This window comes from Pseudoliparis swirei, chromosome 7 (assembly GCF_029220125.1).
Source record: "Pseudoliparis swirei isolate HS2019 ecotype Mariana Trench chromosome 7, NWPU_hadal_v1, whole genome shotgun sequence".
NCBI classification, from domain to species: domain Eukaryota; kingdom Metazoa; phylum Chordata; class Actinopteri; order Perciformes; family Liparidae; genus Pseudoliparis; species Pseudoliparis swirei.
This window is the reverse complement of record NC_079394.1, coordinates 16,851,671-16,875,162: the sequence shown is the minus strand read 5'-3', so window position 1 is coordinate 16,875,162 and position 23,492 is coordinate 16,851,671. Positions and strand designations below refer to the sequence as shown.

The following is a 23,492-nucleotide window of genomic DNA, read 5'->3' as shown; positions in this document are numbered from 1 at the left end:
CACACACACAGACACACATCTGCAGACGACTCGCATTCCTGTCCACACTAACGGGAGAGAGTGAAGCTTCTTCCTTCCCAAAATCCCTCCAGGAATGTTCGGCATGCAGGACAGATGCTCTCTGCCACCGCCATTAACCCCCCCCCCCCCCCCAAAACCACTTAATTTACGATCTTTTTCTTTTCACGCATGTAAACGTGTGGATTCACCTCACGTGCCACGAGCACACCGGGCTGTATTCTATTGTCCATTTGTACAGAATGTGAACAATGATTAGCCCCGCCCACCTTCTTGCAATCCGTATAAATAGCTCATCCGCGGTGTTGGCAGTCGACATGCCGACGTGGTCACATGAAGGAATCTATAGAGGTTTGCAGAGGTTCGCTCGCGCACATTAACACGTTGGTGACCGGGCAGACGGACCAATACGCTGAGGGGGAACATTGCTCACGTCACGACTTTAAAGGGACATTTCACAGATGAATTCACGAGCTTCTGGGCCTGGAGAACATGTGTGTGACGTCTTCTGTAGAGTCTGTGGAGTCCGCTTGGGCTTCAAACTTCAGGAGATCTTTATTCATGTGGAAATGCAAAGTGGAGTGGAGTTTGAGTGATTTGAAGTTGCATTGTGGGAGGTGTAGTATCTCCTTTGCCATTTTGTAGCCTTGCTAGCTTGACTCGATTTTTAAAATGCAAAACGATGACTGTGAGCAGGGTCAGAAATAGAGGGCAAAGGGCAAAACTGCCCCATAGAAATATAATATAGCCCCTGATATCACGAGGAGTGTTCATGCTGAGGCCGGTGGTAATGTGTGCTGGAGGGGGCGGAGCCATTTGTCCTCTTGTCAACTGAAGGTGTCTTTACACACAACGCTGTTTGATGAATAGATGTGGAACAGGTTTAACCTGCGACTGTTAGAGACTCTAATCCCCTCATTGTTGGCCAAACGGTTTTTTAATTTAGTGTCAACAACGTGCAAGAGCTGCTCTGTTATTGTTGTGCATTACATAAACCTCTTTGTTCCTTCATTGGGATATTAAATGGGCTTTATTTAGCATTTTTGTGGTTAAATATAAATACTGAGCATGCAACGGAGGAACAAACAGATCAGGGTCTCGGCACGTCAGCGTAGCTTAGTATAAAGACTAGAAGAGGGTATGAACTGCTAGCCTGACTCTTTTCCTGAGCTCATAGTAATCCAGTAACCTCAAAGTTCACGTCATGTCTCGTTCGTGATTTTTTTTTTTTTTTGTGGTTGTCCTCATTTGATCACTTTAGTCTTGTTTAGATGACTTGCAGCACAAATGGCTCCATTTTGTAAGATATTTGGGAAATTAATGCAGATTTATTGCAACAATCAAACATGTTTGTTATTCCCAGAGACTGTTAGTCCTGCTCGTTCCATTTTAGATTGTTAAAATGTGAACTAACTGTAGATGGTGACCCACCACGTGAACATCACCGCCTGAAGCTTTCAATGGGTTCACTAGAAATGAACCGTCTGATTGTTTTGTGTAAATCGTCTGGGACGAGGCCGACGTGGGCGACGCATCGTGCATCGAGTTGAGCTGTTGACGTTGTGAGTTTCTAGAAGAAGCTCATGGGTCTGTCGGCCGTCTGGTCCCAGCGTATGTGCATCTTTACTGGACTTATCTTTCTAGAGCCGTTTTCCTTCTCCCTTTTCCTGGTGTAGAGCCGCTGGAATCTGACGGCTGGCTCTCTATAGAGGCAGGAAATACCAGCCTGGCTGTATGAGAACGTGTGTGTGTGTGTGTGTGGCCACCGGGAAAAGTAATTTAAAAGCTGTAAAAAGTAATTTAAAAGCCGTGGAAAAGCTGTGGAAAAGTCATTTAAAAGTCGCAGCTGTGCGTCTCTGACCTGGTGTACTTTGTGCTGATCTGCTGACGCTCTCTGTGTCTCTGTGTTCACTGTTTTCATAACGAGGCGTGATGAGCTGTTAGGCGCCTTCTTGTCAAAGGATGTTTGTTTATTTGACGTCTCGTCTTGAGAGCGCTGCAGGCGTGTGACTGGAGGCCAAACAGGAAGTTGGCGAGCGCCTTTTGAATTATTGTGGCGAACATTTATCGTTCATCAGCGATATAATCACAAAATAAACAATAGCTTCTAACCTGAGGATAGAAAGAGATGCAGAGATCGAGACTTCTTGTGCACCGACTCATTTATCCCCGTATTCTCTCTTTAATCGTCCTGAGGGCTCTGTGAATGTTTTAGGGCTTTTGTCAGCTCTAAATTTAGACTTTTTACAGAGCCGCTGCAAAACGAGCCCTGGTTGTGTATATTTATACTTTCCTCACAGATTCTAACGGCGAGGCCCAAAGTTGGCCCTGCAGCGCAGTATTTAAATAAATAAAAGAGTTCATGGGTTTTTCGTCGCAGAAAGCCACCGTGATGTCTTTATCACCAATACAGACGAGTCCCAAAGTGTGCACGTATTAAAAGACTCCTTACACGCTTTTAAAACGTGCGACTCCGGCTTCTCTCGGACGTATTTGACTTTTAAATTCAGAGAGCGAGCCGCTGTTCAGGCGCCACGTGGTTTCAGTTTGGGAGCTCCGGACATCTGTGACATGCGTGCAGCTGGAAAACATTCTAGTCGCCACGTTTTCTCTCTTTAGAGCGTCAGAAGAATGAAATGTTTGGGCTGAAATATGTTAATGAGCCCCAGCTGACAGGAAGTGGGCGTGTACCGCGATCTGGATGCTCTTAAAAGCTGTCAACTGTCATTTAGTAGCTTTTTTGATATCATTTTGTTTACAACCTTCTTTTAAATGTTTCATACAAGATGTTAACGTCCATCTCAACTTCCAATTGTTCAAACTCACTTAACTTTTTCTGTTTTCGTTCGACCAAAAGTCCCAAAAAACAAATTTTTGTTTTGCTTTCGCAGGTCATCAAAACTTAAAAGAGGCGTTTCCACAACGTTGGAGTTGTTGCATATTATATAAAAGTAGAAATATTATTTTCAATTAAATCTCCTTCATTTAAAAATCTTTCTTCCGTTAAAAATTTGTAAAAATATATCAAAAGTCAAAGAACGCGTGCTGCAGTATCGTGTGAATTCAATTCAGTTTATTTGTATAGCCCAATTTCACAAATTACAAATTTGTCTCGGAGTGCTTTACAATCTGTACACATAGACATCCCTGCCCCAAAACCTCACATCGGACCAGGAAAAACTCCCAAATAACCCTTCAGGGGGAAAAAAAGGGAAGAAACCTGCAGGAGAGCAACAGAGGAGGATCCCTCTCCAGGATGGACAGGTGCAATATATGTAATGTGTACAGAAGGACAGATTTAGAGTTTAAATACATTCAATGAATATGACAGAGTGTATGAATAGTTCATAGTAGGCATATTCCACGATGGAGACCTCCACGATCCATCAGGCAGATGGCAGTTGGGAGGAGGAGTGGGCGGAGTCTCAACAGTGGGCGGAGTCTCAACAGGACAGTGGCGTAGTCAGGAGCAGGAATTCCACGACCCAGACGATCCATCAGGCAGATAGGATCTATGTCGTCTCATAGGGTCCGATGACCCCATGAGACGTGAAGTCAAAAGGACTCCGGGGAGAAAGCAGAGTTAGTAACGTGTGATTGAGAGATGAAAATTCATCCTTAAGGAGAGAAAAAAGAGGAGATAGGTACTCAGTGCATCCTAAAACGTCCCCCGGCAGCTATAAGCCTATAGCAGCATATCAAGGGGCTGGACCAGGTGAACCTGATTCAGCCCCAACTATAAGCTCTGTCAAAGAGGAAAGTCTTAAGTCTACTCTTAAACGAGGTGACTGTGTCTGCCTCCCGGACTGAAATTGGAAGCTGGTTCCATAAAAGAGGAGCTTGATAACTAAAGGCTCTGGCTCCCATTCTACTTTTTAAGACTCTAGGAACTACAAGTAGTCCCGCATTTAGTGAGCGTAGCTCTCTAGTGGGGCAATATGGTACTACAAGCTCCTTAAGATATGATGGTGCATCACCAATCAAGGCTTTGTAGGTTAAGAGAAGAATTTTAAAAGTGATTCTTGATTTTACTGGGAGCCAGAGCAGAGCAGCTAGTGCAGGAGTGATGTGATCTCTTTTCTTAGTTTTAGTGAGAACACGAGCTGCAGCATTCTGGATCAACTGGAGGGACCTAAGAGACTTATTAGAGCAGCCTGATAATAAGGAGTTGCAGTAATCCAGTCTCGAAGTAACGAACGCGTCAACCAATTTTTCTGCATCTTTTTGAGACAAGATGTGCCTGATTTTTGAAATATTACGTAGATGAAAGAATGCAGTCCTTGAGATTTGCTTTACGTGGGAGTTAAAGGACAAGTCCCGATCAAAGATAACGCCAAGATTCTTTACAGTGGTGTTGGATGCTAGAGCAATGCCGTCTACAGAATCCACATCACCAGATAATTGATCTCTGAGGTGCTCAGGGCCGATTAAAATTACTTCGGTTTTGTCTGAGTTTAACATCAAGAAGTTGCAGGTCATCCATGTTTTTATGTCTTTAAGACATGCTTGAATTTTACAGAGTTGGTTGCTCTCCTCTGGTTTTATCGATAAATATAGTTGAGTGTCATCTGCATAACAATGAAAGTTTATGGAGTGTTTCCTGATAATATTGCCCAAAGGAAGCATGTATAAGGTAAATAAAATTGGTCCAAGCACAGAACCTTGTGGAACTCCGTGATTAACGTTGGTGGTTATCGAGGCGTCATCGTTTACAAATACAAACTGAGATCGATCTGATAAATAGGATTTAAACCAAATTAGTGCCGTGCCTGAAATGCCAATCGACTGCTCCAGTCTCTGTAACAGGATGTCATGGTCAATGGTGTCGAATGCAGCACTAAGGTCTAACAAGACCAGGACAGAGAGGAGTCCTTTATCTGCTGCCATTAAGAGGTCATTTGTAATTTTCACCAGTGCCGTCTCGGTGCTGTGGTGTTTTCTAAATCCTGATTGAAATTTCTCAAATAAACTATTATGATGTAGAAAGTCGCACAACTGATTTGCGACCACTTTCTCAAGGATCTTGGAGAGGAAGGGGAGGTTAGAGATCGGTCTATAGTTAGCCAATACCTCTGGATCCAGAGTGGGCTTCTTCAGGAGAGGTTTAATAACAGCCACCTTGAAGGAGTGTGGTACGTGGCCTGTTAGCAGAGACACATTGATAATATCTAATAGAGAGCCGCCAATTAAAGGCAAAACGTCTTTAAGCAGCCTCGTCGGGATGGGGTCCAAGAGACAGGTAGACGTGTTCGAAGTAGAAACCGTTGAAGATAATTGGTCACGGTTGATGGGAGAAAAGCCCTCCAAATATACACCAGGGCATACAGCGGTTTCCAAGGCCATTCCACTTGAGGACAGATTGGCACTGGTTATGGGCAAGAGAATATTAATCTTGTCCCTAATAGTTAAAATCTTTTCATTAAAGAAGTTCATAAAGTCATTACCACTAAGGTTTATAGGAATGCTCGGCTCCACAGAGCTGTGACTCTCTGTCAGCCTGGCTACAGTGCTGAAGAGAAACCTGGGGTTATTTTTATTTTTTTCTATTACTGATGAGTAATAGGCTGCTCTGGCATTACGGAGGGCCTTCTTATATGTTTTAAGACTATCTCGCCAAACTAAGCGGGATTCTTCGAGATTAGTTGAACGCCATATGCGTTCAAGTTTTCGTGACGTTTGCTTTAGTTTGCGGGTCTGAGGGTTATACCAGGGAGCAAACCTCCTCTTCCTCACTGTCTTCTTCTTCAGAGGGGCTATCGAGTCCAGTGTCATTCTCAAAGAATTAAATGTTCTTACTGTACTTTTAAAAGATGAACTGGCTCAGATGGACATTATGTCTCGATGGAGGCCCCTCCCCCTTTCTTTTTTACATTCCTTAAATACTCGTGTTTATTCATGATGGTGCAACCTGGAGAAGACCTGGGAGAAGTAAAGAAGTCTCGTTGTGTAACTCCGGCCTCGTGGTGGGTTTAAAGGTCGTGGAGCTGTTGCGTAATCGCTGTCAAAAACGGGACAATGCAACAGCTGCTGATGACGTTGATGAGGTCATCGCTCAGCTGACCCGGGAGTCTCGGCCGGTACCAGAGGGCCGCCTGTCACTGCCGTGTGTGTGTGTGACATGGCTGGCCAGAAACCAGTTGGGGGTGGGGGGTGGGGGGGGCTGAACCAGACGGCACAAGACCGTGACTGTGCTGCTCCCTCACAGATTATTTCTACCAGTAAAAACATGTAACAGGAAGTGCTTATTTCAGGTCTGTGTGCAGTGAAAACTCAGATTTAAACTTCCTAGAACACGTTCCTGACGGAGAAGAGCTTCACTCGGTTGAATAGATGTCAAAGTTTGCTTTTAATTAGGAAAGATTGTTAATCGTTTTATAAAATGTCAGAACATGGTGATACGCGTCTGTTATGAAATCAAATGCACATTCCGCCATTTTACTGGCTAAACGGTGAGAGAAAATCCATGTTATCGATTTTAAATGTTGCGTAAAAGAAGCATAAACTTCTAGAAACCCGACTTCTTTATTCGGTGAAAGATTGCTCTGCCAAGTAGAAATGTGGTGGTGTTTTTTGTGGGGGGGGGGGGGTCGTCCCTCCAACAGACCGTCATTGTCGCCGCCCCTCCGACTGAACAACAGGGACTCTTTTATTTGGACTCGGAGCCTCGCGGGATTGGACGAGGCAGCTGTCCAATCGTGACGCAGTGCCGGTGTGCTTTTAGTTTACACCAATAGTGGAACTTTTTATGCTCCCTCCTTCCTTCCCTCCCTCCTCCTCCTTTTTTTTATTGAGTGAGCGAGAGAGAAACAGCAGTTCAGTGTCTCGGCTCTGCAGCTAATGCGAGAGACGGCGTGAAGGAGGAAAAGTAGAGCAACGAGGCGGTGAGGGTTCTTATTCAAGCCTTGTGATCCTCTTGTTGTTGTTGTTGTCTGAAATGTAAAGGAGCGAGTGCGTGCGGGGGAGCCGGGCTGTTTTGATTGCTTTAGCCGTGAGTTCCCGGCATTCACAAGAACAAGACGCTGCGTTTAGAGCGAGTGTAGTGGAGGAGAAGCTGGCTGACGGAGGAGAAGTGTGGAGTTTGGACTTTAAGTGTACGTCTGACTCCACACGTCCAGTGAGTGCTGGAGTATATTTATGTTTGTTAACTGAGGTTTTGTGTCAAAGAGCTCGGATGTCGACACAACTTGGATTTTGGACTGATAATATTGACGCGTCCGTCCCCCTGACCCCTCTGGCTCTCGCCTCGTATCCCAGATCGGTACACAACGGCCTGTTTGTCCGTCGCTAACGTTTTACATGTACAGGTAAAAACATGAAACAGGAAGTGCTTATTTCAGGTCTGTGTGCACAGAAAAAACCCAGATTTAAACTTTCTAGAACACGTTCCTGAAGAAAAAGAGCTTCACTCGCTTGAGTAGATGTAGAAGTTTGCCTTTAACTTTTACATTTGGAACATAGATGTTCTATGTTCTAAAAAATGTCAGAACATAGTGAGGCTGAACTCCGCCTCTCGGTTGTGTCTCTCATAGTTTTAAGTAAAACAATTTTTAAAAGATGAAGATTATCACTGGCGCTTTCCCTGCAGACACGTGAGACACTCCAGACACGTCTGTACTCTCCGTCAGATTTATGGCGATCGTCAGCGGCCGAGGAAAAACGCTTTCACCCGACTCCCGAGCGGCTGCTTCATGCCCCGCCGAGGGTCTCCGGGTCTGAACTCTAACTTTATGCTTCTTCTCGTGTGTTTCAGAAAGAGGACAACGATGCACGGAGGACGAGAAGGCGCCCTACTACGTTGAGACCCCCTACGGTTATCAGCTTGACCTGGACTTCCTCAAGTATGTGGACGACATCGAGCGCGGCAACGCCGTCAAGAAGCTGAGCATCCAGAGGAAGCCCAAAGGGGCCAAGCCCTCGTTGTTGGCGGCGGCGCCACGGGGCGTCACTGGCGGTGTCGGCGGCGTTCGGGCTGAATGGACCTCCACGGACTCTCTGTCCTCCTCCAACAGCGACGACAAGCAGTCCCCGGTGTTCTTCGGCGCCCGGGCCCAGCTCGCCCCCGGTGAAGCCCGCCAGCCGCTCCTGCCGCCGCCGCCATCGCCGCGGTTCGCCCCCCGCCGCAACCCCCAGGTGGAGAAGACCCTCATGGAGACGCGCCTCCGCCTCGAGCAGGAGCGCCTGCTGCTCGCGCAGCCGCACGGCGAGCCGCCGCCGCCCCGCCGCCGCTTCGCCAGCTTTGGCGGCGGCTCCAGCAGCTCGCTGTCCTCCTATTCGGGCTCCCACCACCCGCTCCCCGCCAACGGCCACCTCCCCAACGGCGAGTACAACCCTTACTACCCGCCGTCCGTGGGCAGTTCCATCCGGCACAGCCCCCTGAGCTCCGGCATGGCCACGCCCGTCACCAACGTCAGCCCGCTGCACCTGCAGCAGATCCGCGAGCAGATGGTGGTGGCGCTCAAGAAGCTGAAGGAGCTGGAGGAGCAGGTGAAGACCATCCCCATCCTGCAGGTGAAGATCGCCGTGCTCCAGGAGGAGAAACGGCAGTTGGCCGCGCAGTCCAAAAATCTGATTCCCGGCGGCGGCTTCCGCAAGCGCTCCTTCAGCGTGGGCAGCGCCGACCAGATGGAGAACCCGGGGAACCCCGTCCAGAAGGAGACGGAGCTGCACATCATGGAGCCCGACGCCCAGGAGCAGAGCGCTCAGCGGCTGGAGGAGTTCAGGCGTCTGGCCGCCGGCGTCCAAGCTCTGGAGACGACGATGGCAGCGGCTGAAACTCGGCCTCGGGAGCTCGCGCAGAACCGGCCCCACCAGAGGTCCGTCGGCGTGGTCACAGAAGAGAACATGAGCAGCCTCCTCCCCGTCAAGCGGACGCCGACACTCCGGGACGCCGGAGTGTCGACGGAGCGGCGGGAGACGCGCAGCGCGGCGGTGGGCGTGACCGAGGCCATGCTGGGCGTGACCGGCGAGGCGGAGCGGGAGATCGAGCTGCAGCAGCAGACCATCGAGGCACTGAAGGAGACGATCTACCGCCTGGAGGTGCAGATGAAGGAGGCCACGCACCAGATCGAAATGGGCAAGCTGAAGCTGGAGCTGCAGGCGGCCGGCGGCTCGACCAGGAAGAAGGTGGATAAAGGCTCCACGGCGAGGCCCGAGGTGTACAGCGTGGGCGTCGCCGCCAAAGTCCAGACGCGCAGCCTGGGAGTCGGCGAGCGTCCGGACTGCGGCCGCGCCGCCGCGCCGGAAACTCTTAGCGTCGGTGCGGGCCCCGAGGTCCCGATGGACCGGTGGGTGGTGCGCGAGCGCGTGGACGTGCACGACCGGTGCGTCGGCAGGTGGGTGGAGACGCGCGACCAGCCGGCGGCCACGGAGCGGAGCGCGCTGCGCGAGGTCGCCGTCAACACGGAGGAGTCGGTGCCCAGCCGGGCGCTCTGCCGGCCGATGGCGGAGCTGAGCAAGGAGTCGCGGTCGGTCGGCTGCGGAGACGGTCCGGTGGAGGAGGTCGTCAAGGCGACGCTGTCGCGGGGCACCGGTCCGGATTACGTCGGCAGGGCGGACGCCGGCGTCACGGCCGCGCCCGAGTCGGCCACGACGGAGACCAACACGGAGACGCCGGTACTGACCGACTCGTTCACCGACACCGAGGTGACCACGTGCGAGAGACACACCAACACGGCCGCGACGGAGACGAGGACAGTGGCCGCCGGCGACGGGCTCGTCAAGGACGTTCACGCCACAGTGAACACGCGCTCCGTCGCCGTCGGCACCGCCACGGACGCCGAGTCCTTCGGGGGGAAATCGAGCTGCGCGAGAACCAAAGAGTGCGGCGTGGGGCCGGCGAGCGTCCAGGAGAACTTCCTGGTGGGATTAAAAACCAGGAACATGGCGTGCGGGCCCTCCCAGCCGGAGGAATGTGGCGCCGTGGAGATCGCGGCGCCGCTGCAGGCTCAAGCACAGGCCGGCGGCGCCAGCGGCACCGGACTGGACCACTATATCGAGCGGGTCCAGCAGCTGCTGCAGGAGCAGCAGATGCTGCTGGCGGAGAACTACAGCGAGCTGGCCGAAGCCTTCGGCCAGCCGCAGTCCCAGTTCGGCTCCATCAACAGCCAGCTGGTCAGCACGCTGTCCTCCATCAACTCCGTCATGAAGCACGGCAGCGCCGAGGACGTCCGGATGCCGGACGGCGTGAACGAGCGCGAAGGTGAGAGGCTTGAAGAGTTCTATTACTTTAGTTTTTGTTTTTTTCTCTTCCACCGATTATTGCACAATAAATTACACTACTTACGTCGGTATCTTTAATACAATCAAACTTCTCTTCTTTGTTTAAAGGTGTACAGTAAGCGGAGATTCTTGTTTTGAGTTTTTATTTCTTGTCTTTTGGGACCGGAGGAATTTACTGTGGCGCAAAACATAAAATTACAGTCAAGAGGTTTAAAAGTAACACTTAAAGTTATCCCGTGGATTATGTCTTGTAAACAAACAAATGATGTCTTTATTTTTTATTTATTATCCGACATTAACGTCTTTACTAGCCGTTCTTCATATTTTTTCTCAGCATATTGTATCTTCTTCTGTATTCTTATTTACTGTCAATGAAAGTAATAATACTGGCTTATTGACATACAGGATTATAAATATAGTTAATTTATTTGTATTTAAGATTGGGAAAATATACATTATATACTGATTTTGGGGTCAACACTCAAAAACAAACGAATTAATTATATTGAAAATATAATTTCAATTTAATATATATATATATTTACACTATTTATATATATATTTACACTATTTATTTATATATGTATGTATATATATACACCTATTTTTATATAATATATATTTACACTATTTATATATATATATTTACACTATTAATTTATGTATAAAATATATATTTACACTATATATACACACTTATATAAATATAATTTAGATATATATTTACACTTACTTATATATCCAATTTATTTTCCATGATAGAACCCGGATTTAAAACATTTCAGCTCTGCAATGGGAACTTCATGAATAAAAAACAAGATGCACAATTGTACAAGATAAAAGCTAAAGATGGTGTATAAATGTAAATATACTTTGTATCTAGTACTGGATACAAAGTATATTTACATTTGAACATTGAATGGATTGTAAATTCATTCTTTGTTCAGAGGACAATAAAACTGTTGTCGAGATAATATAGATTCGATGAAGTTCAGGACTGACTGGCTCTGTCTAGGTGTGCGTGTGTGGATTGAGTGTGTGTGAGGATCTTGTGTGTGTGTGTGTGTGTTTGTTCACACAGTCTACAGAGAACCCTGATGGGACAGGCCAAAGTTATCTCTGGGCATTTGGCCGTGCACCTACAATGAGCTCATGTCTCTTTTGGGGGTGGAGGAGGAGTTTAGCCACCTCCACCTCCCCGTTGGTGCTGATTCATGGGCTCCCTCCCAGTTGCATAACACGCATTCACGGCGGGCTGGCACACGATCGCTGGCCGATTGTCTGGCGTCCCGGGAGCTCGCTCTCTTCTGGAATGTCGGCCGTTCCCGTTCTGAGGAGACGAAGGAGAACCGATTTTTAATGACTGCGCTGAACACGATAAACGAGGTGGGGATGGGAATCTGAGCGTGAACGTTCACCACCTGCCTCCACTGCATCTTTTATTTAGACTCAGAGGACAAAGATCTTCACAATTCCTGCTTCGCAAAGTGCATTTAGCTGGTAATACTTTTAAGGTGTTGTGTGCAGGACTTTGTGTCACTAGATCCTGCACATCGCAGTCATGAATAACATCCGTAAAAAAAAAGTTTCGCCATTTTTAACCATTTGGTTGGTTGCAGTTACATTTTATTGGGACGTAACTACATCGTATATAACACGCCCATCTTATGTCAGTCAGGCAGCAGTTTGGAAGCTTTTTTTTGTTTGAATTCTCGCTAGTTTTCAACTCTTTTGTCCCATCTGACTCCTCCTCCTCCTTTTTTCAGATAACGGTCGACAGCTCGGTGCGGAGCAGTCGCCCCCGGAGAAGCCTCCATGCGGCCCGACGGCTGCAGAGGAAGCCGCCGCCGCCACACCTACACAGCTCAGCGCCGCGGTGCAGAAAAGCCGCATGGACCTGCAGATGTCGACGGCGCTGCACGGTACGGCCGGGGAATCGTTTGGCAAACTTATCCAGCTGCTTTATTTTATTTATTTATTTTAAATATTTGTATTTATAAAATATATTTTATTTTGAGTTTATTCATTCATCCTGCTGTGGCCGAGGCTTCTCTCGGCTCTCTTTTGGTCTTCGAGTGGTTGAAGCGCTGATGTTGCAGCTGGTTTAGAAATAGCATCACATCTTTTATGGTTATTTATATTTAGGCGGCCTAAAATACTTCTGTGTCCTTTTCACATGTCCTTGTTCGTATTTAAACCAACACTTTATATTTTACTGAAGTAGAAGTACGACAACCAGAGTGTACTCTGTTACAGGTACAACAATATTTGCATGGAAATTTATTACTGGATGATAATTAGTGACTTATTCATCAAATGTTGCAGCTGGTTTAAATTATTCACATAAATACTTATAATCCATTAGTTTTACACATTTTGAATATGCAAAGTAAGGAAATGAAGTTTAGTAAAAATAACCGTTTGGATCTCCCCAAAAATATAAAGTAGTGCTTAAGTACAGTACTTGAGTAAATGTACTTATTATATATTGCTGTGAACCGAGCAACGGGAGAAAGATGGTTGTCATCTTCATCCTCCTCGTCATCATCAGCGTGGCGTCCTCCTGACGAGCTGCTCGCGCTTCCACACACACGCGCCACTGTAGACATATGCAACTGGATGCATGTTGATACATGAACAAACACACACACACACACACTCGGCTGTGGCCCTGGGCAGTGAACAGAGGCCCCTCCAATCAGAACCGGCCTTGGTAGATGTGCCGAGTGTTTCTGGTATTTTGGGTTTTCGGAGGCCTGTGTTTAACGTGACTGAGATGCTCTGAGGGTTCTGGGAAAGAGTGAGAGACGGAGCTCTGGATCGTGTCCGAGGACTTTCATTCAGTGGGTCATTATGATTAAAAAATGCAAAAAGTTTAAATGTGAGAAGACAAAATGCAGAAAAAGAGAAGAAAAAAGATGCAAATCGTTTATTGAAAACTTGAAGTTTTCTCCAACTTGTTGTCCTGAATGTTGAGAAGAAAAGTCACAAACACTGACCGTTACTGAACGCACTGAATTCAGCTGAAGAAGAGCCGTATTTTAGGTTGTGATGGCACAGTTTTGATTTGGCTTCCAGGAAATGCTCCGTGATGACGGACCCGTCTCTGGTTTAGACATGTAAAATCACCTTAAATAGAAATACTTTGTCCCTAAAAATAATTAATAATCCAAGATATAAAAGTGATCTCCATCGTGAATAAATTAAATAAAAATGTCCGTCTGTCGCTCTTACACTAAACCTTTAGAGGGCGTTTACATGTTGGACTTGACTAAAATAAACTTGTGTGGAAATCTAATAAATATACCTGTGCGTTCCCCCTCCTCTCCTCCAGGGCAGCTGAGCAGCCTAAAGTCCATCATGAAGAAGAAAGATGGACCACCCGACTCCAACAGCACCAAGAAGAACCTGCAGTTTGTCGGGGTGAACGGAGGGTGAGTCTGGAAAAAATACGTATTTACAACTGCTAGATTACCTATAACTTTGCTTTTTAAGTTGCATAATATTATTGATATGAATCTGTGTTTTTAAAAGTAGCCCAAGTGAGGTTAAAGGTGCTGTTGATGTTCACGTTAACCTCCATGCAATCTGTGTTTTCTTTTTTTTGGTGCAAACGTCTGAGTAAGTGTCACTCTGCCGCCCTCTTGCGTATAGCTTTGCTGTTTAAGTTGCAGAATATTATTGTCATGAAATAGTGTTTTAACTATCTCTAGTGAAGTTAAAGTTCACCTCCATTTTTTTGTTTTTTTGGTGCAAACATCTGAGTCTTAAAGTTTCTATTGAGTAAATGTGTATTTACTTATAACTTTGCTTTTTAAGTTGCAGAATATTATTGTCATGAATCAGTGTTTTTTTTCTTTTTAAGATGCAAGCATTTGAATCTTAAAGAGTTTGTCGCCCCCTTGTGCCAAATCCAGGTATGAGACGACGTCGAGCGACGACTCCAGCTCGGAGGACAGCAGCTCCTCGGGGTCGGACGACGACGATGACGACGATGAGGAGGAGAAGGAGTTCGGAGGAAACAAGGAGGAATATAAGAATGTGGAGGCCGAGGAGGTGACGAGGAAGGAGGAAGAGAAGGAGGAAGGTTCAGAGAAGCAGGAGATGCGAGAGAGGTGCGTTTAAGAGATTTCTTGTTCGAGTAACTGTTCATAATGTGTGAGTAATGCGTGTCGGTGGGGGTTTTTTTAGACGCCAAGTGAGCATTTTATTATCCTCTAACGGTTATTAATTAAAAGTTATAATTTTTAAATGCTGTATCAAATCCTACTTTTCTTTTTTAAATAAATGTGTATTTAGTAAATACAGTAAAAATCTATAAATATGCGACTGTTATTTCAATGTAATAATAATAACGTTTGTCTTGAAGGTGTGAGCTCAGCGAGAAGATGCTGGCCGCCAGCAACGTCCTCAAAACTCACCTCAGCGACCCGAAAGCCGTGAGCGGGAAAGATCTGGTGAGCGGGAAAACTGTTTGTGACTGACCTCTGACCCTCTCCTGTAACTGACCTCTGACCCCGTCATGTAACTGACTTCTGACCCTCCAGTGACTGAACTTTGACCCTCTCCTGTAACTGACCTCTGACCCTCCAGTGACTGAACTTTGACCCTCTCCTGTAACTGACCTCTGACCTTCTCCTGTAACTGACCCCGTCCTGTAATTGACCTCTGGTCCTGTCCTGTAACTGACCTCTGACCCCTCGCCCTCCAGAGAGCCGGGGTCAACACTGTGCAGCACGAGTGGTTCCGCGTGTCCAGCCAGAAGGCGGCGGAGGCGGCCATGGTGGAAGACTACCTGGGCGCCCTCGGCGCTGTGTCGCCGGCCGTGCTGCGCCACGTGGTCAACATGGCCGACGGCAACGGCAACACGGCACTGCACTACAGCGTGTCGCACTCCAACTTCCAGGTGGTGAAGGAGCTGCTGGATGCAGGTGAGGGCAGCCGGAGACCCTGTGTTTACTCTCTCCCTCTATCTCTCTCTCTCTCTCTCTCTGTGTATATTTATATATATTTATTTATATATATATATACCTGAGATGTAATACTGTAAAAAGTACTAGATTTATTTGTGTGTGTGTGTCAGACGTGTGCAACGTGAACCAGCAGAACAAGGCCGGCTACACGCCCATCATGCTGGCCGCGTTGGCCGCCGTGGAGTCGCCCAGGGACATGCGCATCGTGGAGGAGCTCTTCAGCAAAGGGGACGTCAACGCCCGGGCCAGCCAGGTCAGTGAGGTGGGAGGGGTCAGTGGTCGGCGAGGGCTGTAACGAGCTGGAGGACAATCAGTCAGAAATGGACCGATTTTTTTAAATGAGTGGATTTTTGTTTCATTAAGCACCAAAAACAGATCTCAGGTCACACCTAGTGGTGGATGAAGGTAACTGTTTACACTTGTTGTACCACTGAGGTCAGACCACATTCCACCATCGAGACCTCCTTCACTTCCGTTCTTCTTCTAGTGTTGAAACCGTGTTATTGATCTTCCTCTTGAACGAGTGAGATGAAGGTGTTAATGGAACGCCTCTTCTTCTCATTCGTTTCCTCTTTCTTTTCCTTCATCTTCTTTTTCTTTTTCTTTTCCTTCTTCCTTTCCTTAATCTTCTTCTTTTTATTCTCATTGTCTTCCTTTCCTTCTTCTTCCTTGCCTTATTTTCCATTTTCCTTCATCTTTATCTTCTTTTCCTTCCTTTCCTTCTTCTCCCTCCTCTTTCTTTTTCGTTATTTCTTCATTTTCTCATCTTATTCTTTTCCTAATTCTTTTCCATTATCTTCTTCTCCTTCGTCTTCATCTTTTTCTTCATAATTTTCTCTTCCTCCCCTCCAGGCGGGTCAGACGGGTCTGATGCTGGCGGTGAGCCATGGCCGTATGGACATGGTCCGGGCGCTGCTGGCTCACGGCGCCGACGTGAACGTCCAGGACGACGAGGGCTCCACGGCGCTGATGTGCGCCAGCGAGCACGGCCACGCGGAGATCGTGAAACTGCTGCTGGCGCGGCCCGGCTGCGACGCCACGCTGAGCGACGGCGTGAGTTCTGGGGGCTCGAGTCCTGCAGAAGTTAACGTTTTATTCTGAACATTTAAGGCCCAGCGAGTATGAGTTGTAGTTTTTTAAACAACAATTAAAGTTGAACTTTTTTCTTCTGCGCTGAGCTTCCTGTTGGAGGTTTTTAAAGGCCCAGAAATAAAATATGAAAATACAGGCAGATTTAAGTTATTTAGATATTTGTTATTTTTGTAAGATTCCTACTTATTCTTTCCGTTTTATAAACACTTAGTTCTTCTTTCCTTGTCGTCTCCTCTCCAGGACGAGAGCAACGCCCTGTCCATCGCTCTGGAAGCTGGACACAAGGACATCGCCGTGTTGCTTTACGCGCACGTCAACTTCTCCAAAGCCCAGTCAGCTGTACGTCCCTTTATTTATTTTATTGTTTTTATTTCTTTTATATATTTCTATTGTTTTTATTTGTTTTATTTTATTTATTCTGTTTCATTTGTTTCATGTATTTGTTTTATAAATGTGATACATTTTGTATTTTATTTATTTTGTATTTTTTTGTGTTTATTTAAACCGCCCTGTTATTACCTTCGCATTGAAAATGCCGGAAGGTTATGTTTTGATCGCCATTTATTTATTTATTTATTTATTTGTATGCGTGTTATTCGCAAAACTCAAAGTATTGAACCGAATCGCATGAAATTTGGTGGGATGATTGTTTATTATCCGGGGACCAGTTGATTAGATTTTGGGATCGATCGGGTCAAAGGTCATGAACAGGTCAAAATCTTTCGCAGAACTGAAAAAGTATTGAACCGAATCGCATGAAATTTGGTGGGATGATTGGTTATTATCCGGGGACCAATTGACTAGATTTTGGGATCGATCGGGTCAAAGGTCAAGGTCAAAGGTCATGAACAGGTCAAAATGTTCTTCAATCGCATGAAATTTGGTGGGATGATTGGTTATTATCCGGGGACCATTTGATTAGATTTTGGGATCAATCGGGTCAAAGGTCAAGGTCATGGAAAGGTCAAACTCTTTTTTTACCATAGCACGATACATTTTTGTCCAATTGGCATGCAACTAATGCCAAAATGTTAATAATTCAATGCCCAATCTTGTGATATGCGAAGGTATGTGCTCTACCGAGTGCCCATTCTAGTTCTAATGTGTGTGTGTTTTATTTTCTAGGGGACGCCCCGACTCAGCAGAAAAACGTCACCCGGTTCCACCCGGAGGAGCATGTTCGATTAGAGGCCCCACCCTCTCACCCACAAACCCTGCGCTGCTATTGGCTCACGCTGAACGAGGGACTTGATCCCGCCCACCCACCAACCAATGAGATTCCCGGAAACGTATATATGCATCTGATGAACCCAAAGTGCCCTTTTGAGTATGATGTAACCAGCTGGTGCCTCAGCAACCCAACGGCCACACAATTAACTACTAAATTACTTGTTTTCTTTATTTGTATTATTCTTTTGAAATCTGACAACTTATTTTTGTCTTGCTAAAGCTCAATGTTGATCATTCAAGAGCACCAAAACAACTTTTTAAAATTTTTCTTTCTGTTATTTTGTCATTGCTTTGCCTCCCAGATGGAGACTAATCCACCCGCCTGTTAGAGGAAGTAATTTCTGTGTGTGTATATATCGCTGGCCTCGAAGTCCCGCCCTCTCTCGCGCGTCGACGTATAAGAAGCTACAACTGGAGAAATTGTACTTTTATATAAATCCTTTTCATCTATTTAAAAGAGAAGAATCGCAGTATTTTGAATATTTTCCTATCGCTACTTAACGACCCGTGAAGTTATATATTTATCAAAGTAGTTTTTAATGCAGATATATGTATTTCATTGTACATACGGTGGTCATTAGGTTAGTTTTCTATCACACGTCTGTCACACGTCTGTCCTCCTGTGTTCTGACTTTCAGCCTCCGATGAGAATTGAAGTGCCTGAGCCTTCGCCATATTACAATAAAACCGATTAAAGAATATTGATCCGTGTCTCGGCTTCATTGGTGATGCACACAGCTGTGTTTATTCCGTCTGTCGGTGTTCTTGAGGCTTTTCTTTCACTCAATGTTGATTTATAATTTTAAAAAATGCTCTAAAAATGAATCTAAAATGTTCAAAGTGCAAAAAAAACACCTAAATAAATTTAACATTTAGCGTATGTTTTTAGAATACAACAGAAAAACACACGTATTGTGTATAATTCAGATTTCATCAAAGAAGTGTAAAAACGTCCCATGACCCAACTTCACGAGTTCAGATTTAATTGATTAACTTTATTGATCTCCAAGCATCCCATCAGTAAAGATATTAAAATAATCAATCTTTTACTTGAGTAAAATATCAGGAATGCTACTTTGGATGTTGGGAATGTGACAAATAAGAAATTATTTTGTGTTTTTTTTGTGCGTGTAAAAAAAAACAGCATACAAACAAAATTAATAAATGTTGCATTTTATTTATTTTTTTGAGACGAAACCTCGAACACATTTACTTCTTCAGCCTAATGGATTCTGTTCAGGGCAAAGGGGACGCAGAGAAAAGGAAATGAGCAGCGATCGTGTTATTTGGGTCCTGTGAAAGACTTCCTGGAATCCGCCCGGGTCAAGGAGCCAGCTGCGTTCTGATTGGACGGCTTCCTGAGGGGGAGGAGAGATGAAAAGGGATCCCGGTCTCCTACTAAATCCTCAAAGCAGGTGGACGCACCTGTTCAGGGTCCCACGGGCGGAGACTTTCTGCTTCAGCTGCGGCACGAGGCCCAGATCACCCGGCCTGTAGCGGGCCAGCTGGAACCGCAAGCTCAGAGCCGGGTCCAGAACCACCGGATCCAGAACCAGCGCTCTGCAACGACACATTTACTGTGAGTTACCATGGTTACGCTCTCACGGGGCAGATCGAAAGGGACGAGCCTTCACACCCGCTGGCCGAGAGGTCGGAGGTCAGCGGCTCTTCCAGCCGGTCGTGTTTGGGCCGGTCCAGAAGCAGCAGCAGCAGCTTCTCCATCAGCTGCTTCCACCCCTCCAATTCTTCACCTTCATCTTCCTCCCGGTCCGTACGCACCTCCTGCAGACATCAGTTTGTTTAACTTTTTATTCATTAGAATGTCCAACAAGTAAATCTTTGTTTATCAAATACAAATAACGATAAATGTCTTTTAGACCAATAGTTGTTTGTGTTTATTTCGGTCTATACATTTTTTTTTATTTCTCTTAAAATGATTAAAATGAGATATCGTTTTTTTAATTTGTATATCTCATAAAATGAGATGAGAGAATAGATAGGTGTTCCAGGTGTTCCAGGTGTTTTTAGTCTCACCCTCAGGGCTCCTCTGAGAGCCTCGGCAGCTTCCCTCATGATGCTCCTCATTCTGTTGCTCCGCCTCCTCTCGTCCTGTAGCTCCGCCTCCAGCCGGCTCACCTCCGCCGTGCCGTCGGCGCTCCGCTCGGACAGCGAAGCCCGATCCCGTCTGGAGGAAAAGGGAATTTTGGAAATGTGTTTTTTTAAGAAGCCTGTGAATCGGGTGGACGGTGGACACAGGGTGACCTCTGACCTCAGGGCCTCCAGCTCCACCAGGACCCCGGCGTGGTCGCTCTGGAGCCGCTCGCCTTGCTGCCTCCCGTCTTCCAGCTCGGCCTGAAGCTGCCGACACTTCACTGTCAGCTGTTCCACCACCTGATGAAGGGAACACCCCCATTAAGTCTACATCCTTCCTTCCTTCCTTCATCACTTCCTCCCTCCCTCCCTTCCTTCCATCCATCCATCATTCCTTCATTCCTCCCTTCCTTTCTTCCTTCATCACTTCCTTCATGTCTTCCCTCCCTTCCTTCCTCCCTTCCTGACCCCTTCCTTCCTTTCCTTCCTTCCTCTCTCCGTCCCTCCTTACCTTCTTGCGTATGCAGCTCCTGCGGGTGGTCTCCCGGACCCTCTCCTCCAGGAGGTCCAGGTCCAGGCCGAGCCGGCCCTCGCGGCCCCTCAGGTCCAGGTTCTCCCCCATCAGGACCAGGTGCTGATCCGCCAGCTGGCCGATCCGGGCCTTGACCTCTCCGTTCTCCTGGAGGGCCGCCCTGGTGGCCTCGGGGACCTTCTGGTCCACCAGGTGCTGCACTCGTGCCTCCATGGCCGCCGCCTGCTCCTCCAGCTCCTCCTGCCACCTCCTCTTCTCCAGCAGGGCGCTCATCTCCAGGCCGTGGAGGGCGACGCCGTGACGCTGCTCCTGATTGGTCAGCTGCTGCCTCAGAGAATCCAGGTCAGAGATCAGCTGCTCCTTTTGCGCCTGGTACTCCTGCAGGCCGGCCAGCCTCGACGCTGGGAGGAGAGAAGGAGGAGGGAGAGGAGAGAGGAGAGAGAGAATATGAAATGATGTTTTATACAGGCTTCTAACAGTGGGCAGGAATGTTCTCCTGTATCACCCAGCGTGGTGTTCTCCTGGTGGAGCTCCTCCACCCGTCCTCTCAGCTCCTCCCTCAGCTCCTCGAGCTGCAGCCTCAGGGCCGCCTCCTGCTCGCCCGCCGCCCGCCGCTGACTCTCCAGCTGCTCCGTCAGCTCCTCGGCCTCCACCTCCTTCTCCAGCACGGAGCGCTTCAGGAAGTGCACAATGTCGCTCTTCTCCTTCTCCAGCGCCGCGTACCGAGAGATCAGCTCCTTCTGACGGCGCTCCTGATGGTCGCTCTCCAGCTGGTACCTGGAGGAGGAAAAGGAGGAAGAGACAGAGGAAGATTAGAAGAAGAGACGGAGGAGGAGAAGGAAGATTAGAAGAGGAGGAAAAGGAGGAAGATTAGAAGAGATGGGGAGGAGGAGGAAGAGGAGAAGAGAAGGAGGAAGATGAAAAGGAAGAGGGGAAGAAGAGAAGGATCAAGAGGAGGAAAGGAAGGAGGAAAAGGAAGAGGAGAAGAAAAGGAGAAGAGAAGGATGAAGAGAAGGGAGAGACAGAGAAGGAAAAGGAGGAAAATGAAGAAGTGGAGGAGGAAAAGGAGGAGGAAGAGAAGGATGAGGAGGAGGAGAAGTGAGGGGGGGAAAGGAAGAGGAGAAGATAAGGATGAAGAAAAGGAAGACGAAGAGAAGGGAAATGAAGAGGGGCAGGAGGAGGAGGAGGAGGTCTCTGATGACTACATGTTGAGGTACTTGTTGCTGTTTTACTGACATTCAAAGTAAAGTATTCTACTTATTTCTCTCTTGTATTGAATAACTTTAAAAGAGCGAAAACATTTAAATGTAACGCACACAAAAATCAATACATATAACCAGTAATTAATATTATTCTGCACAATTAATACTTTAACTTCTGGTACCTAAAGTATATTTTCCTCAAGTAAAAACTTTTAAAGGGGAGTCCCGTGACTCACCGCTCCAGCTGCTCGCTCAGGTGTCTCGCCTGCAGCAGGTACAGCTCCTTCTCTCGGTCCTCGGAGCCGCTTCCGGCTGCAGGAGACGACGAATTTTCCTTTTTCTGCGTTTTCTTGACGTCATCTTGTTTCTTCTCCTTATTCTTGGGCATTGTGTGGCGCGCGGCAGCGAGTTGGGTCGTTACTATGGGCAACGCTGCATTCAGGGACTCTTCGGAAAGTTTACTTTCTTCACTTCCGGATCGGAAGTTCGCAGTTTTTTTTATTTTTAAGTTTGCATTTATATATATATATATATAGAATAAGTTTGGAGATTATTCTAATGTTGTATTGCTGGTTTTAAACATACTTTAAAAACTAAATACATAAAAATACAATAAAACATTTAAAATTAAAATTATTTAATTGTTTTGATTAATCAGATTTGTAATGCCACATCTGGTTCGACCAGAAAAAAAGAATGGAAATTAATCATAATCATAATAATAATAATCATAATAATAATAACATTAAATAAATAGTACTTTGTGTTTCGTCAAAAAGTCACATCAAAGTTTGTTTGTTTTGGGGTTGCACAAATAATTATATGTCTGGAGATTATTCTAATGTGTTATTGCTGGTTTTATGTACATAGAAATACAATAAAAATTAGAAAAAAAGATTTTCAATGCCAAATTTGGTTCGACCAGAAAATATGAATCAAAAATAAATAATAATAATATTCATAATAATAATAAGAATATATATGCAGTACTTTTGTACAGCAAATGTATATTATAAAACAGTTTAAAAATTCGGAGCCAAAAAAAACCAAAAGTAAATCAAATCCCAAACATAAACAAATCAAAAGGAGATAACACAAAACACAAATATAAAATGACACTCCTACAAACACACAAACAAACTTATGTTTCACAGGCTAAAGTTTAAAGGTGTGTCAGTAACGTCATTTATTTGTCGTGCGTATTGACAGTCTCCAAAAAACTATATTTATTTTCCAGAAAATAGGAAATATAATCATCTATTCAAGCATTTCATCTGTCACACTGCCTTTTATTATTAAAGACAATATGTCCCCCACCTACGTGTCCATGACCTTTGGCCTCCTCCACCCATCTTTTGATTTCCAACTCGTTAGCTCTCTCTGGTGGTTTAAACCAGTATTCATGATTTTCTTTTCATTGCAAAGTGTAAATAAATCTTCATGTTTCCTTCACCTGGCTGCTGCTGGATGCCTCTGAGGGCAGTCATACTAATACAAATGCTTAAATGTGGTGTTAAATCGCAGACTTCATGACTGCGTCATAATCTAGCTTTATTACCACATCCTATAGAGGCAATTAAACTCAGTAGCACCAGCACCTCGGCCAATGAAGTGTAGCAGTTATTTATTCAGCGCTGTGTAAATGCCTGCTTTTTAATTGGTAACTTTTCAACCCCCCCCCCCCAACACACACACACATACACACACACACACACACACACACACTTGGCTGCAGGGATTTTAATTGGGTGCCCTTGTGTGTTTCACCTCACTTCCCTTCGCTGCCGATAAATCCTCTCGGCTGACTGAGTGTGGAGGTTAATTCACATCCTGCTCAGCCAAGCTTTGCAAATTAATAAGAGTATTAATGCACCACGCATAGCATTTATATTCATGAAAGAAAAAGAGCTACAGTAAATACATTTTAGTGGGATGCTATTCAAATATTACAGTATAACCACAAGCCCGGGGGGATGGGGGGGGGAGAATAGCACATGGCTATTATAAAGTGAGCACCATAGACTTAACATAATGTGTCTCAGTAGATGCAGTTTTATTTGAGCCCATATAAAATATCATTTAATGGCATCTTTAAAGATGTATTTTAAGATGAACACCTATCAAACCTCCAAAGAT

At 46.1% G+C, this 23,492-nt stretch overlaps 2 protein-coding genes across 4 annotated transcripts in view; one reads left to right on the top strand and one right to left on the bottom strand.

Annotated features, from left to right (window-relative positions):
* Positions 1 to 18,236, top strand: part of kank1a (KN motif and ankyrin repeat domains 1a) — a 47,001-nt gene extending 28,765 nt beyond the window's left edge. For all 3 annotated transcript variants that reach the window (XM_056418118.1, XM_056418117.1, XM_056418119.1), the window contains 10 exons: positions 7,769 to 10,216; positions 12,003 to 12,158; positions 13,571 to 13,670; positions 14,154 to 14,351; positions 14,606 to 14,693; positions 14,948 to 15,167; positions 15,320 to 15,462; positions 16,062 to 16,262; positions 16,542 to 16,640; positions 17,427 to 18,236. In XM_056418118.1, the coding sequence (XP_056274093.1) occupies positions 7,769 to 10,216; positions 12,003 to 12,158; positions 13,571 to 13,670; positions 14,154 to 14,351; positions 14,606 to 14,693; positions 14,948 to 15,167; positions 15,320 to 15,462; positions 16,062 to 16,262; positions 16,542 to 16,640; positions 17,427 to 17,489 (3,716 nt within the window). In that variant the 3' untranslated portion in view covers positions 17,490 to 18,236. The remainder of the gene's footprint in view (positions 1 to 7,768; positions 10,217 to 12,002; positions 12,159 to 13,570; positions 13,671 to 14,153; positions 14,352 to 14,605; positions 14,694 to 14,947; positions 15,168 to 15,319; positions 15,463 to 16,061; positions 16,263 to 16,541; positions 16,641 to 17,426) is intronic.
* Positions 18,237 to 18,684: 448 nt separating this feature from the next.
* Positions 18,685 to 21,778, bottom strand: LOC130196203 (cilia- and flagella-associated protein 157-like). Its single transcript, XM_056418123.1, has 8 exons — positions 21,593 to 21,778; positions 20,660 to 20,931; positions 20,134 to 20,555; positions 19,801 to 19,922; positions 19,566 to 19,716; positions 19,168 to 19,313; positions 18,957 to 19,091; positions 18,685 to 18,889 (listed from the first exon to the last, which is right to left on the bottom strand). The coding sequence occupies exons 1-8, from the start codon at positions 21,742 to 21,744 to the stop codon at positions 18,814 to 18,816; spliced, it is 1,476 nt and encodes a 491-aa protein (XP_056274098.1). The 5' UTR covers positions 21,745 to 21,778; the 3' UTR covers positions 18,685 to 18,813.
* Between the last annotated feature and the right edge of the window lie 1,714 nt (positions 21,779 to 23,492).

Excerpts from the sequence above, each read along its gene's own strand:
- LOC130196203 (XM_056418123.1), bottom strand. The coding sequence starts at position 21,744 with ATGCCCAAGAATAAGGAGAAGAAACAAGATGACGTCAAGAAAACGCAG. Across the intron at positions 19,717-19,800 it reads GTGGAGCTGGAGGCCCTGAG|ACGGGATCGGGCTTCGCTGT; the intron begins GTCAGAGGTCAC and ends CTTTTCCTCCAG. Across the intron at positions 19,314-19,565 it reads CTCTCAGAGGAGCCCTGAGG|GAGGTGCGTACGGACCGGGA; the intron begins GTGAGACTAAAA and ends TGATGTCTGCAG.